Genomic DNA, 14,851 nt, shown 5'->3' on the forward strand with positions numbered 1-14,851 from the left:
CTCTGAAGTGGGAAGCCAAAAAAGAATACCTGGGAACAAAGTCCAGCCCATCCTTGATGGGGACAAGGCATGTTCCCCTGCGCACTGCTTCCTGAGCCTTGGCTCTGTGAGTAGCTGAAATACAGCATTTGGAGCCCGAACAGGAGGGCTGTCTCTTCTCAGCTACATCTGTAATGCTCTCATCACATGGAGGCATTTGTTTTAAGTTACAGGTATATGAGACCAAGCATGTGTATATCCAGGACTCAGCTCTGACGTTAAGATTAGCAGCACAATGAATGTTTGTATCAGGAGAATTTTTCCCAGAGCCTTCTTACAAAGTCTAGAAAGCAGCCATATGTGGCAGTGAAATACAGTTACCTGTTTGGGCTTTTGCTTTAGGGGCAAAAATATGATTATCTACTGTATTCCAAAAATAAGAGGCACATTGGTCTGTGTTGTGCTCCTAAATGCTACTGCCTTTATAAACAGAGTGCTACCAGAATCTTGTGGAAACAGAAAGAAAAACTGAAGATGTGAAGTCTAGAATCAGATGCACGATGATTTCTCACACAGGGGAACAGAGAATGCCCATACATGCAACTTCAATTGTAATTGCACCCTCGATGCTTAAATGTGCAACTCTTATGATTCCCACCTGCTTAGCAGGTGGAAGTGCAAGGGGAGTTTGGTGTGGAGCACTGAGTAATTCATTGTTCAGCCAGACCACTAGATGCAGCTCAGCCTTCTTTGCTCCTGCAGCTGCTTTATATAGCTTTGCACTGCGATCTGTTTTATATGGTACTGATTTAAAGTTGTCATAGCGGGTTTCTCATCTTGTGGGCTGTGTTTACTCGTTGTGAAAACTGCTGCTTGAAGGCAAAACACTGAAAAATGCAATTTTGACAAGTATCTTGTTGCTGTTATGGGGAGGGCATAAATATCATTTCATTTAGTTCACTTTGGGGAAAGTGTTACGATCTCGCTATCATTTATTTCCATTATCCTAAGAAGTCACACCTTGTGTAAAGGTGACCTCTGTAGTCTTTTGTTTAATGTGCCTGCAACCATTTTTTTGTAAGGATGTGAAGTTAGAATACGCTGTAGCAAAAGCTGTCCAGAAAGCTGGACAGGTGCAATTCTTGCAATACTGCTACAATGGGAAGTTGTCATAAGCTGTGTGCTCTGCCCCAGCCTTTCTTTCCTAAGGAAGTGCTTGAGTGTGCAGGATGTCTCTTCATCACAATGCCAGGAAAGTAGCAACTCCCTTTCCTTTTATCTAGCTGTGATTTTGGGCACTCCTTGTTTTCTCAGCTGCTTGTACTTTTTCTCAGAGCTTGTACTTTTTCTGCCTTGAGGCTATGCTCCTAGATGTATAATTTTCCCAAATCCTGTAATTAAGGGATTCTTGGAATTGAGGAGCCCACAGACTTGGAGAAGGCTGAGGAAAGGGAAGGAAACGTAGTAGTAAGTGTTGCTGGCATTCTCGATGCCAAACTGCTGGGGATATGTCAAGGCTTCTTGTAGGCTTATAGTTGGATGAATTCATGAGAATCAAGCAAAAAGGACACGTGGAAGCAGAGGTATACTGACCGCTTCCAACACAGAGCTGTGTGTATGAGTGTGCTGGGGTTGGTGGTTTCTCGAGTTACCACCAACTTTCTTGTCATTTTTGTCAAGAAAAAACTTTGGCAGTTTTGTCACGATTTTGCAACTTCAGCTGAATGTTTCTGGGTTGCTCTTAAGGTAAATTTTTCAAGAGAAATAACGAAGCTTTACTGAGTGCTGCAGATTCAGTCAGTAGCAGCTTTTGTCACTTGTCATGTGTGCTTCATCAGTGCCCTGTAACTTGTAGCTGATGGGGCTTTTCCAGATCCAGTGCAAAACTGGGGCTTGTCTGACTCATCTCATCCGACTAGTCTCTAGTCCTGAATTAAAGTATCCTGGAGGTTCTGTCATGCTTTGTCCTGCATGTTGCTTTGTTCAGTGTTTGGTGTTTGTTTGAATCCTTGCATTTTGACCCAAGCTGTTGTGTTACTAGTGTGCTTGCTGTTGCGTAGCATTCTGGGATGTTCATGTGTTTAGATAAATTTAGGTAAATTTCTTTCTCAGAAAAAAGAAAAAGAAAAGCAGTTTATTAGTAACCTTGCAGTTTAAAAAGTGCTACAGAAATAACTGCACTATTTATTAACCCTTCCCTTGCCGCTTATTTCCTTCCCTCTTCAGATTACATGCTGACGGTGGAGGCGGTGAAACTGAAGCCGTTCTTTGTGGCAGGCCACACCTTTGAGATGACTTGCAAAGTGTCTTCAAAAAACATCAAGACGCCACGCTATTCAGTCCTCATTACAGCAGAGAAACCGCTGGCAGATCAGTCAAATCCCAATGGAACCACTCGCATAATTTCCTTAAACCAGGACTCGGTGGTGCGGCTGGAAGACTGGACGGACCAGACTCGTGTGGACGGCGTGGTTCTGGAGAAGGTCCAGGAGAATGAGTTCCGCTACAGGATGTATCAGACCCAGATTTCAGATGCTGGGCTGTATCGCTGTGTGGTGACTGCCTGGTCTCCGGGTGGTGGTGGCATGTGGCGTGAAGCAGTGAATGGCTTGTCTAACCCTATCCAGATAGACTTCCAGACATCAGGTTGGTATTGTATTTGATGAGCACGGGTTTTATCCAAAAAGGGAGAAAGTCCTGTGACACTCTTCCATTGGCTTTCCTGTCTCTGGGAAATAAACTGTTCTGGAAATCCAAAGGCTCTCCAGATAGTGTGATGGCTGAGAGCTTTGTTTGTCTTCTTTGGTGGTACTTTTGTCTTCAGAGCTATAGGCTATTTACAGAAGGACATCTGATAAATTAGTTACAGTCATAATCTACGGGTTTTCCTTTACTATGCAGGTTTTATGATCTTGCAGACTCAAAGCTCCAGCATAGAATAATTGCTGCCATATTTTCCAACTTCATTACTAGATTGCTATTATGTAACAATCTTTTTGGAAGAGCATTAATATAAACTGGTTTTGTTCCAAAACAAACTTGATTAACATAGTATTACATACCTTCTTGTTGATGTAATTGCAGAAAATGCTCAGGTTAAGGCAATGGTGGTGTTCCAGTAAGCTCAGCAAGTAAAGACTGTATGGAAGACTATGAAGGCCTCTTGTGCAAAGCTCCACAAGTTGCAATAAATTTCAGTATCTGTATGTGCATCCTGTTCCCCACATCCTTGCCCATTTTCACCTGTAATATACTCCGCCTGGTGAGATTTTCCTAGAGAAGTGTGCCTGTCCTGGTATATTTTTGGGCCAAGAGGGAGTGGGGCAGAATTGGTTTGGATCATCAGAGATGCATGTTAACACTGACTTCTATTGTGCTTTGGGGTTGGGAACTGCTGTGGAATTGTTTGGGTTTTTTTAAGTGGTGTGGCACTCTGTGAGGGAGAGACTTCATGATTTCTAAACCAATCTTGCACTTCTTGAGTGCTTTTGAAGAGCTCTCAGTGTAGCCGAAGGGTACATCCTTTTTTTGGAGCTCTCTGGCAGCTGCTTTATCTTGAACCTGTGTTCCCTTGTTCCAATTCATAAGCACAACTGGGGTGAAAATCTCTCCTTACTTTCTTCATTCTTCATCTGAGTTATTCTGCATACAATAATGGGCCTGTTTTCTGAAGATGTGGCCGTGGCTAGGCTAGAGCAGCTTGACTTCTGGTTGCCTCGATAGCTAAGGTAACTGTTCTCCACCGGGTGATTTATAAAAACAAAATTTATAAAAATTTTATAAAAAATAATTTTATAAAAATTATTTTCATAGCAGATGCACAGGAATGAGTGCAGTAGCTTGGCATAGGGGCAGCTGTGCAACAAAGACTTCACTTTATGAAACATTTTGAAGTGCATCGTCCTGATAGAAACCTTAAGAATGTTACAGCCTAGCCTGAGCTGGTTGGAGAGAAGTCAGAGACTCAGCTCAGTCCCTATTTCAGTTCCAGATCATCCCTTGTTTAATCTTACGGTAAATAACATTAAATAACCTGTATGCCTGTATTCCAAATGTCTCTTGGAGTAACATTGTCATGGCTGAATATTGCTGTAGATTTGTTATCGTTTTGAGAAGATTTAATGGACTGTAGCTTCAGCCTTACTATTCTTAAAACTTGAGTAAGACAGGAGAGTGAGGCTTGCAAAGACTTGATGCAGGAAAAACCAGCAAGAATTAAATCTGTTCCAAACCCCTCCCCTCCAAGGTCTTACATGGAGGCTTTCCTCCACAAAGGTTGTGGTTAGTGACTCTCTCAACGTTATTTGCATTATGTCACTTTGAAATCTCATCCAGAAAGTTTGGCAAGATGCTATTAATATCCATGGTTCAGAGGGAAACCTGTAAGCTATGCAAGGGAGGGAAGTGAGCGTGCTGCAGTCTTGATTTCTTTTCGCTGTCAGTTTCTACTCCCTCCCTCTTTGCCCAGATAGGATTTCCAGTGCATGGAGTGAATGAAGAAAGGGAAACAGCCTTCAGTGCTGCCCTGGGAATGTGTGAATTCCAGTGGCAGAGCTGAGCAGCGGGGAGGGATGGTCCTGAAATCCAGTCAGCCGTTCTTCTTTACAAGAGAGTGAAGACAGAAATGAGAACCCAGGCACGATTTACTGGAGAGCCATTTCCCAAAATAATCTTGGCGTGCGGCAAAATCTGGCTTGAAATACCTTTCTTTCTACAATTGATGGATGAACTTTGTGTCCTTGAGTAGTTACTCAGATCTCCATGCTGGACATTCATCAGTGGGTGTGATGGTGACACGTGATGAGCACAGGTAGAATGGATGCTGGCAGACTTGCTTGTCTAATCACATACCCTTCTTTCCCCACATTTTCTGCTTGTCTCCAAAGTCACGTTACATGTGTAAAGGCAGCTGTGCTTTCTTTCCAATAGCCTTACTCATCTGTTGTGTCCTGTTACTCTGATCTGGGCTCAAACAGGCCAGTAGAAATTAAGAATAAATAATTGTAACTAGATGTGCAAGACAGAATTTGTTTTGTGTGTGTTATCTTACATCACTGTTTGCTAAGGTGTACTCTTTTTGATGTAAGCTGTGACCAAACTGTGACTAGGTCAGGGTGGTAAATGGCAAAGCTGTGGAGCAGCTATTATAGTACAGCTCAGATATCATACCCTTGTCTTGCATCTCATGGTACAGGCAACTGTCAGATTTGTTCTCCAAAAGAAGAACCTGGTGCCAGATTTTTTTCTAATGGGAATGGTGTAAGACAGAACTGCTGAAGTTGCTAGGGTATTCTGGGGATAAAGGGAAGTGCTCCAAAACTGGAGGGAAGATGTTAATAGGAAAAGGGTCAGAGAAAGCAGAGAAAGCCATGCAGCTTTGAGTAAATAACAGGTGAGAAGCACATTTCTGTTGGATCCTGAGTTCAGTGGGGATTTGTGATGAGCGGTTTATGAAAGTGTTTGTCCCTTATAGTGATTGTCTTGTTAACAGTTCTCCTGACTTTAAAGATCCCAAAGTGTAGCAGAATGGTAAGCGTGTCTGTTGAGAAGACATCATAATGCAGTATAATATCAAAATTAAAAGGTATTCCTGCCTACCCTGTACTTTGAGGGCTTGATCTTACCCAACATTTTCAGTTTGCACCATGTTGGGGGGGGGGGGATGAGGGGCAGAATGGATCAATATGGAAGTAGCATTTTCAGAAGAAGGAAGTCCTTATAGGGTTTTACATGAATGTTTTAGTGGTGGGAGGAATTTCTTTCTCTTACCTTTTTATTGATCCCTCTTTGGCAGGGGGTGTGGAGGCTTGGGCTCGAAATCCTTCCTTCTAGTCTGACTCCCTCCCAGATCTCCGAGTTGTGATGCTTCAATGAAAGGTTTTTAGTGTGTGCACACGTTGTGCAATGTGACTATCTGAAAGGCAGGAGGCCTGTAAGCTTTTTACATACGTATATATGAGCTGGGCACTGTGCACATGAAACTTCAGGGTTTCCTGCCACAATAGGCTTGAAATGTGGCAGCACGCTGAAATGTTTTTCCATGAACATCTGTGGAAAATGTCTTGCTCAGATTCTTTCCATTCAAGGCAGAGCTTGCTGGCTGCAAGCAGACACCTCCTCTCCTTTCTCCACTTGTTGTTGCAAAGGGACGTATTCATTCCGTTTTAGTTTATGATCTGAAATGTTAATGTAGAGACATTTACTTGAAATGTCCTGAACTTCAAAAATTAGAAGTCGATTTTGTCTGCTGAATTATATAAACTGGGACTTGGGGGGAGGAGAAAGAGGAGCCTAGTAAGCCATTAGTTTTCATATTTTCAATCAATGGCAGATTGTTCTGTGCTGGATGTATTTTAAGACCAGACGGGATCTTGAGAATCCTCTGGTTCAGTCTTATGAATGGCAAGGATCACTAGACCAGCTTTATAAAATGAATGCCTGCTGTACATCTAGGAACTGTAAGCAAACTAAGCTGGTTCTGGGGAGAGTCAGGAGGAAGCCATCCCGTATGAAAGCTTTAAGAAATATTCTTCTGCACTGCTTTTTGGTCAGCTCAGTTTCAAACAGAAGTTCTACCATCTCTTTTCAAGGGTTGCCAGCAACCTTGTCTTGAGATTTTCTCTTAATTTCATTGCTGACTCTGTGAACAGGTATTTGGTATAAATGGTTCCAGCTTGCCTGCATCTGTTTCATCTGTTTTTATGTTGTTGTTTTGGCTTCTTGGTGTTTGTGGGTTTTGTTTTGTTTTTTTTTAATGCTGAAGCACCTGGCCTCTGTTGTGAAATCCACTTAGTTTATCCTGGAGTTATATGTTTTTCTTTGGCATTCAATCTTTAATTTTCTATCCCTCTCAGACTGTACCCAGCAACCCAAGTTAGTGTTTAGGTTGCCTTTGCCCTCTATCCGCTCACAGGGATTTCCACAAAAGTGACTTATTTTCCTTTGCCTTGAGGGAAGCAGGAAGAAGGAAGCTTTTAATTTTGTATACAGAAATATGTTATGAGGGAGAACCATTTGGAGCTTAGCTATGCTCACAGCTGGCTTCGTCTGTGCCATTCAGCAGAGGGCAAATAGCTCTGGAGAAGCAAAAATGAAAGAGATCTCTAAGGGAAGCATCTCAATGAAATCTTCAGCTCTGGATTACATCTTCATGTGAGCTCATTGCTCAGCAATGCATTATCAATCTCTGGAAGAAGCTGAGATAAACTAAGCTGCAGAAATATGAGCTAAGTATTGATGTTGAACTTGCAATTAAAATGATGCCCTGCAATGACCCAGGGAGATGCTCAGATGCAAGAAAGTAGATTAGAAAGGTTCTTAAAGGAAAGAAATCTTAATCATGGGAAAGAATGAACAGGAGGAGTACAGCAGAAACTATTTGGCAAGAGAGACTGGTATTTTCCAGCCACAGCTAATGGGCAAGAGTGTGCTTTGTCATTGTGTGTCTTTGTGTCTGTGTGCATTAATTCTGGAAGTAGAAACCACAGACTTAAACTACTGGGGTCTTCTCCCAGTAATGGCTATTCTGAGGCTTTGGGGTGAAACTTGTTGGGGAACAGCTCTGTAAAAGAAGCCGGGAGAGGGCCGAAAGGAAACGGTGCGGGTGAAGGAGCTCGTTATGTGGAGAGAGGCAGGATTGTGGAATCTTCAGTTTGAATGGATGATCTGGTGCCAGGGCAGATATGAGTAATCTTGGAAGATGGAGCACTTGTGGATTTCATCTGTATTTTCCGCCTTGTGGTCCATGGTGCTGGCTAACTGCAGGCAATGAAATTGCATGCAGTGATTGCTCTCTCTGTGCTGGGTAACGGACTGGATGTGGGGTAATTGGGTAGGGAAGCCTCCTGAGTCTGGATCTCTGTTGCCAGTCAGTTTGCTTGACCTTTCTGTGTTCTACTTTGTCTGGAAAATAAAGGTAACTCATTTCTGTGGACAGATTAGATTTCGCAGAGAAATACTGGCTGAGATGAAGTAGAAAAGTCCGAAACGTCATGCAGAACCTAGGTAATTAGGAGCTTATCTAATCTAAATCCAAATGTTGACTGGCTTTCGGTTATTCTCCCTCCTTTCTCCCTTTTTCTTACAGATTTAAGGTGTTTGGATTACTGAGCTGTGAAGGAAAGCAGGGAGAATGGGGTGTCATCAGGTAAACAGGCTCAGGGTTTTTAATTTTTCTCCAATATGTAAATCCTTAAGCGGAGTTGGAGTTAATTAATTCAATAAACTTGAACTCCCCTTTCAACATCACGGCACATTCAGGATGAATCTAGTTGAATGCTAAATAGTAAGCCAAACTTGGTGCGTTTTATATATATTTTTTTCTTTCATTTATGTGTGGAAGAAATACACTGAAGACTGTGTCCTTAGATTTTGGGTGCTGGAGTTTTCTGGTTTGGTTATCTGAAATCAGTGGCTTGAGTAATGAGACCTGCTGCAAAAGGGCACATTCAGAAGAAATCAAACGAAACACATCCTGATCCTGGAACCTGATTTTCTTGTAAGAACTTCTAGACCTGTGCTAGTAAACTTTAACCTCAACTTCTTTACTTTGTTTAGAATGGTGGTGTTTTTCAAACACATAAATGTTAAGAAAACTATTTTTATCCCTATCTTTACAGCAGGTACCTTTTAATATAAAATTGTTATTACTTTATTAAAGAAGAAAACTTTTTGAAGAGCTGCTTCTAGGCTTACATATGGTCATTCTGTGATTCTGTGATTCTGTGATTCTGCAGTGAGGAGCAGTGTGTTCAGCATAGTTTACATCAAAGTTCTCAGCAGAGGACGGTAATCTGGGGTTGAAAATGGTTGCTTAGCTCTCAGAATTGGGATTGCTGGTTCATTTTGTAAGTCTGCTTTTTAGTTTCTGAATTAGCTGAGGGCATGACATTTATCTTCAAACCTGAAGTTATGTAAATCCAATTATTTTTCAGCTCTCAATCTACTGAACAGATTTCCTACACTTAACTTTGCTTTATTCTTGATGAGCCTTGCAAGTCATGCTTGATCTGTCGACCCTGCACTTGAAACTAAATTCCAGCTTGTTTATTCTCTTGAGTGACCAGTAGTTGGCAATAACAGTATTTCAAACTGTTAATTATAGGTGGCAAGGCAAGCAAAGGCACATTGTCTGTTGTCTGCAGAGTTCTATTTTTCTCAGAGTTAACGTAGCATCAACTCAGTTCTTGCCAAAGAAGAGTCTATTACTTTCCCAGCCCACACCTTGCAGATGATCTTGTATCATATATGTCTTGTGAAGTTCTCAAGATCATCGAAAGCGTGCTTGGAAGCATCATCTGCTCTAGTGCCATTTGTTTATAAGGTGCTTTTCTTAATCTAACAGTAAAGAAGATGCTCAGTTAGATAAGACAATGGATTTGCTTGTAACCTACTGACAGGTGGCTGCTGCTTTTGTTTGAAACTGCTTCTCTCATCCTGCTGCCAGACAAGTTCCGCTGAAGCCAGATAAAATCATTTAAACTTGGGGCATAATAAGGCAAGTTGTAATCAGGTTAAAAGCGCTGATGGTCAGTTTCTTTCTTTAGAACAGAAACAAAAAAAAAGCCTAGAACCATTCTATAGGGAAGGTTGGCAGGTCAGTGACTTCTCATGAGGGGCATAGGGATCTTCTCAGCTTCTTTTGTAGGCTGTGTAGTAACTACAGCTCTGGCAAACGTACCTTATGTTGAGAGGTAAGGGATTACACGGTCATCTTGATCCAGCTTAGGGCTAAATGGTGTCTCTTGCAAAGAGGCTCTTGTCTTCTCAGGTTCTGTGGTGGAGTAAAAGCCATAAATGAAAAGGCTTTATTCTGCCCTTTTGTGCCTGAGGACAGCCTGAGGCCCAGAGCATGGGGCATGTAGGCAGAAGATATTGCTAAAGAATTAAGGTACTCCTCTTGAGAAGCTGCAACTCCAGTTTTCAAGGCTAAGCCACTGAGAACTCAACGTAATGAAGATTACTTGCATTTTTTAAAAAATACATTAATTAAGAAAAAATTAAATTCCCTCTTTAGCTAGAGAGGAGGAAGAGCTCAGCCCCTGACATATCTCTGGGCTTTGTCAAAATCAAGTCCTTGTAACACAGGACAGCGATTTCACCCCTGGAGTTACAAAAGGTAATTTGCAGGAGATGTACCCTGGTAGGAAAATAACCCAAGGGAAATAACTGTGGCTTACTGAAGAGAAATACAATCATGAAATGACAGTGAAGGTGCTGCTTAGCAGCCTCCTTATTGCCCAGGAAGCTCTGACTCTTCACGTGGGAGGCAGATGAGAGATGAACTTGCTGTCCCAGAACTGAGGAGTGTGCAGGGATGCTGCATTGCCATGATCCTGCCTTTCCTGGCAGAGAGACCAAACAAACTCAGCACTTATCTTAACAATGTTTGGATGCCAAGAGTGCTCAAACTCTGCTCTACATTAGTGGGTTTTTTGGCATGCCGGGGTTAGGATCCAGTATCTGTTGAGCAGTAGATGCCTGGATGTTTGATCTAGAAATAAAACTCAAGAAATCCTCTGTACGTGTACCTTTCTGTCTTTCTTTTCTTCACCCTACCAGGGCAGGGATAAGACAGCTCAGCCTGACCAACTTGGGACTGCACAGTTCTTCTCCCTTGCCTGATCCCTGCCATCACCCAACAGAGCTGGGCCTATGTGGTAAAGCAGGGCACATCTCACATCCTTGATGCGTTCCCTCACCTACAGCCAGGGCGTAGTGCAGACCCTGAGCTATAGGCAGCAACCAGGATTATTACAGTGCTCTTTTGTGTTCAGTCAGTGCAGCAGAGGCATATGCTGGAAATGTGGGGGTGTTCCTGGCAGTCTTGACAGTCACTTTGCTGCTGTGGCAGCAGAGTCACAGTTGGGGACTCCCCTGGTTACAGTTGGCTGGAGAGCCCTGGTCCGTCCTGCCTCTGACTAATCCCTAGGGCCTTTGAACCTCTGTCTGCATGGCTACCTCAAAACCCACCAAAGAGGAAAAAAAAAAAAAAAAAAGTGATGTGAAATACCTTATTCTATCTGAAGAAGCAGGCTGCAAAGGCAATATGGTTGTAGCGTGTGTGTGTGTGTTCCAGGCAGGGGCATGTCAGGATATATGGAATTCCCATAGAGTTTGGACAAAGGCTGAGGAAGCAATCAGTCTGATATCTTTCCATTTCCCCAGGAAAGGATCCTGTCACACTACTTCCCTTTTATTCTTGCTTCATATGGGCATCTTACAATCTTATTTTTTTTAATAGAAAAGACTTCTGATTGGAGAATGGGTATAAATCTCTGGGACGTTTGTCCGCATACTGTCCTCATGTACAAACTGCATCTGCTTCTGGGGCAGAGAAGGCTCTAAGAGGTTTATGATTTAACACAGCACAGCAGATTGTGTGCAGTGGAAATTGTTGGAGAAGAATCCTGGAAGCCACAGGGTGATTATTGCAGTGTAATTGTAATTCATTTCTTAGCGTGCTGTATAATCTCTGATGAAAACAAATCAGGCCCCTGTACCCTAGAACAGCTTCACCAGAAATGAAAGCTCTAGCTTTATGGCATCTTCAAGTTTCTTTCCAGAACCTTGGCGAGTTCTTAGTGCAGCTTTCCACATAAACCTGTTGAGAGAGCAAGGAACGAGTGGGTTTCTTAGCTGAATTTCTTAATTGTTCTCTATCAAAAGTAGTGTTTGCCACAGATCTTTAGTGGATTTGAGATTTACAGTTTCTATACTCAAACAGTAACACGTGAGAGGAGGGAAGATCCTCCAACAGTTTACTTTTCCTGCCCAAATTACCTTTTTATTCTTCTTGTTGCTTCTGCTCCTGTCCCAGAAGTAGCTGAGCCAGTTAATAACAGCAGCTGACAGAATCTAGGGTGAGTGAAAACTGTTACCTCTTAATCTGAATCCCCAGTTCCTTTGTGAACTCTCTGGCCCCTTCCCCCAAAGCCATCTCAGAGACCACCGTTGTCATCAGCTTCCCTCACGCTCATCTCTTCCGCCTTGTTTAGTAGAAAAATCACTAAGGGTGTTTTGACACGTTGTTTTCTGCCCTGTGAAACAGAGAGTGCTAGCAACGTAGGTGTATCTGAAGAACACCTGTGGTTTTGTGAATTTTGCACTGGAGATGTAGTTGTCAAAACGAGGGGAAGTTTTGTTATCTTCTGCATCTTAGAAGTCAAACACATGTGTTGTTATGGTGTCTGAGCATTTCATAACAGCCCAGTGGTTTTCGTCATTACCATCATCGCATTACAGCTGAAGAAGTTACCATACCCTTGGGCATTGAGACATCTTGTATGAAAGAAGCTATCTGTAGCAGAGCCTGAAGGAAAACCCACAGAAAAGTGTTATCAGATGCACTTCTTCTATTGTCTGTGTTTCAACTCTGCAGAAGAACCACTTGTATTGTTAAGTTAATGGTTTGCTCTAACTTGAATTCCTATTGACAGTGTCAGCCAAAATGATCTGTGCTGGATTAGCCTGAGGACTTGAATTTTATTCTTCTGTGTGAAGTCACCAATTGCAGAAGGGCTCGTTTTGCACAGGATGGTGGAAGGCAGACTTGGGCGGTGACTTTGTGCTGTGTGACAGGCCTGGCAGTTTGGGTGGTAGTGCAGCAATTAGTGGCTAAAAATGTAATGACTGTTTTGCCCAAACTTGCATGATTGCTTATCCTTACTTCAAAGCTCAGTCTCAGCAAACAAGTAGAGGAGAATTCAATAACGTACCAGAAAGGTTATGGACTCTGAAGAAAAGGCATATCATGAATAATTGTGGTTATTCTTTTCTAGGTCCTGTGTTTAATGTCTCGGCGCATTCTGACAATCTGACGATTTACCAAGGTGAACTGGCAGATTTGCTCTGTATCATCACAACAGATGGAATGACACTAGAGCCAGGTATTTTGACAAAAATATTTCCCTTGTAACTCAATTGCTTTGAGATGGAATACTAGCAGCTACAACACTGTGTCATTTGAGTGAAGCTGGAGAACTGAAAGCTAGCATTGAAAGTCCTACAGAACTAGATAAATAACAGGGGAGAGTATATGCTTTGCACAGCCAAGTTTAAAACAAGTTTTGCATTTCACACTCTTGGTAGAAGGAAAAAAGTGTTCCTATTGCTAACTCTGCCCTTGTGCTGTCTGTACAACTGACACCAGTGCTGGCAGTCTCAGCCTACAGCCACTAGATGAGAGTGGGAACTGTTCCTGACTCCTTTAATATGTATCTTAAGGAGATACATTTGCAAAACCTTTACAGTCATAGCAGTCTTAAAATCATCTGATCAGTCAACTCAACGCTTCACAGTGTATTTAAGGCTTAATTTAAATCTAAAAGTCATAAAAACTGATTACTGCAGCCTCAATATGGATATAACGGATGTTAATTCCTATGGCCTTCAGAGGCAAGCCTTCTTTTTTGCATGGGAAGAAACACACAGTACCTAATTATTATAAAAAGGACAACAAGTACTTGAAAGGCAAACATTTGTGAAGGGCTAAAAAGTTCAGAGAATTGCTCAAAACTTAGCTGCTTGCCCAACATTGCCTGAGCTGCTTTTCATCAAAATGCTGTGAGAGCAGCTCTGGTTACTGGACACGAAGTTTGAGTTTGGAATGAGCTTAGGTTTTTTTTAAGTAATGTTATGTATGCAAATATATGAAAAATGTTTAGAAAAAACCTAAACAAATATATATAAAAATGTGTATGTATATCTCTAAAGATGCCATGATTCTTGGGAAACTTAGAAATCTGTGCACAAGCCACTTCACAAAAGGTGCTGTGTGGCAAATGTTACTTAGTGTAGTAGTTGATGAGATGAAGTACCAAGTTTAGTAAAGGTCCATCACTTTGAAATTGCACAATGTCTGTTCTATGTTAAATCCGAGTGTAACAGGGAGGCAATTTGCTAGATTATGGTTCTCTGCTGCCTGTGAAAAAATGCTGGAAGTCTGTGGATTGTATTACTGAAAGGTTTGGTAAGGAGCAAACGCTGACTAAACTTTATTGCTGTCAAAAGATTAATAGTGTGGGGTATTGGACAGTCTGCAGCATTGTACATCTGTATGTGTGCCTCAGTTTCTGCTCAGCAGAATGCCTCATCTCAGTTGAGGTGTTCCCAAGCTCTTACAGGTATTGCTGCAGGGCAGGACCCCAAGCAGCTGGCTTCCTTTGCAGGGAGAGAAATAACTGCTAGCAGGGAGCTGCTGCTGCTTCTGCTGGTGTTCTACAGCTAAGATAAGCCTGGGGTTGCCTTGTGAAAGAGATCTCAGCATCTCCAACCAACTTAGAACTTGAAAAGAGGCCACTTACTAACAGTGGGGTTCTCCTATCAGAGCATTTGAGTTTGTGATCTTTTTGCGTGTGTTTGGTAGCTTGAGAAGGGGAGAAGCTCTGACAAGAGGAAGACGATCAAATGGACTGAAATTAAAAGATGGCCTCTTCAAGGAGCTGCTGATCAGCAGAGTTAGGTTTAAACAGGGAAGTTCCATAAGGGAGTATGAATGTCTGTTGAATCAATAGATGATACCTGTGTTTGGAAATGTTGCCCTTTTCACAGATCATGAGCAGCAAGTGCAGAGTTGTAAATGTCAGCACTGCAATCTGTTTCCTAGGTGGTTAATATTATCTGGAAAAGGCAGCTCTGCTCCGTGGTTGTTTTTTGGTTGTTGTTGTTGATGTTTTGGGGGCTTTTTGTGCGTGTTTTTGTGACTTATTTGTCTGTAATGGGGCGGATGAGGCACACACAATGGATACCTACAGAAAGGAGTAAAAGAAGTGTGGTCTTGTGGCAAGTGTTGGGGGAGCCTGTTGGTCTCTGCTCTGAGCCTCCAGTTGCTGAATGAGCAAGATTTGGGGTCTAGCCAGCCATACTCTGCATG

At 42.3% G+C, this 14,851-nt stretch overlaps 1 protein-coding gene across 1 annotated transcript in view; it reads left to right on the forward strand.

Annotated features, from left to right (window-relative positions):
* PTGFRN (prostaglandin F2 receptor inhibitor) overlaps positions 1-14,851 on the forward strand; it is a 65,991-nt gene that overhangs the window by 41,620 nt on the left and 9,520 nt on the right. Inside the window, 2 exon segments of the mRNA XM_048968369.1 lie at positions 2,206-2,625; positions 12,759-12,866. Coding sequence (XP_048824326.1) covers positions 2,206-2,625; positions 12,759-12,866 — 528 coding nt within the window.

The sequence above is a fragment of the Lagopus muta genome, chromosome 1 (assembly GCF_023343835.1).
Source record: "Lagopus muta isolate bLagMut1 chromosome 1, bLagMut1 primary, whole genome shotgun sequence".
Classification (NCBI taxonomy): domain Eukaryota; kingdom Metazoa; phylum Chordata; class Aves; order Galliformes; family Phasianidae; genus Lagopus; species Lagopus muta.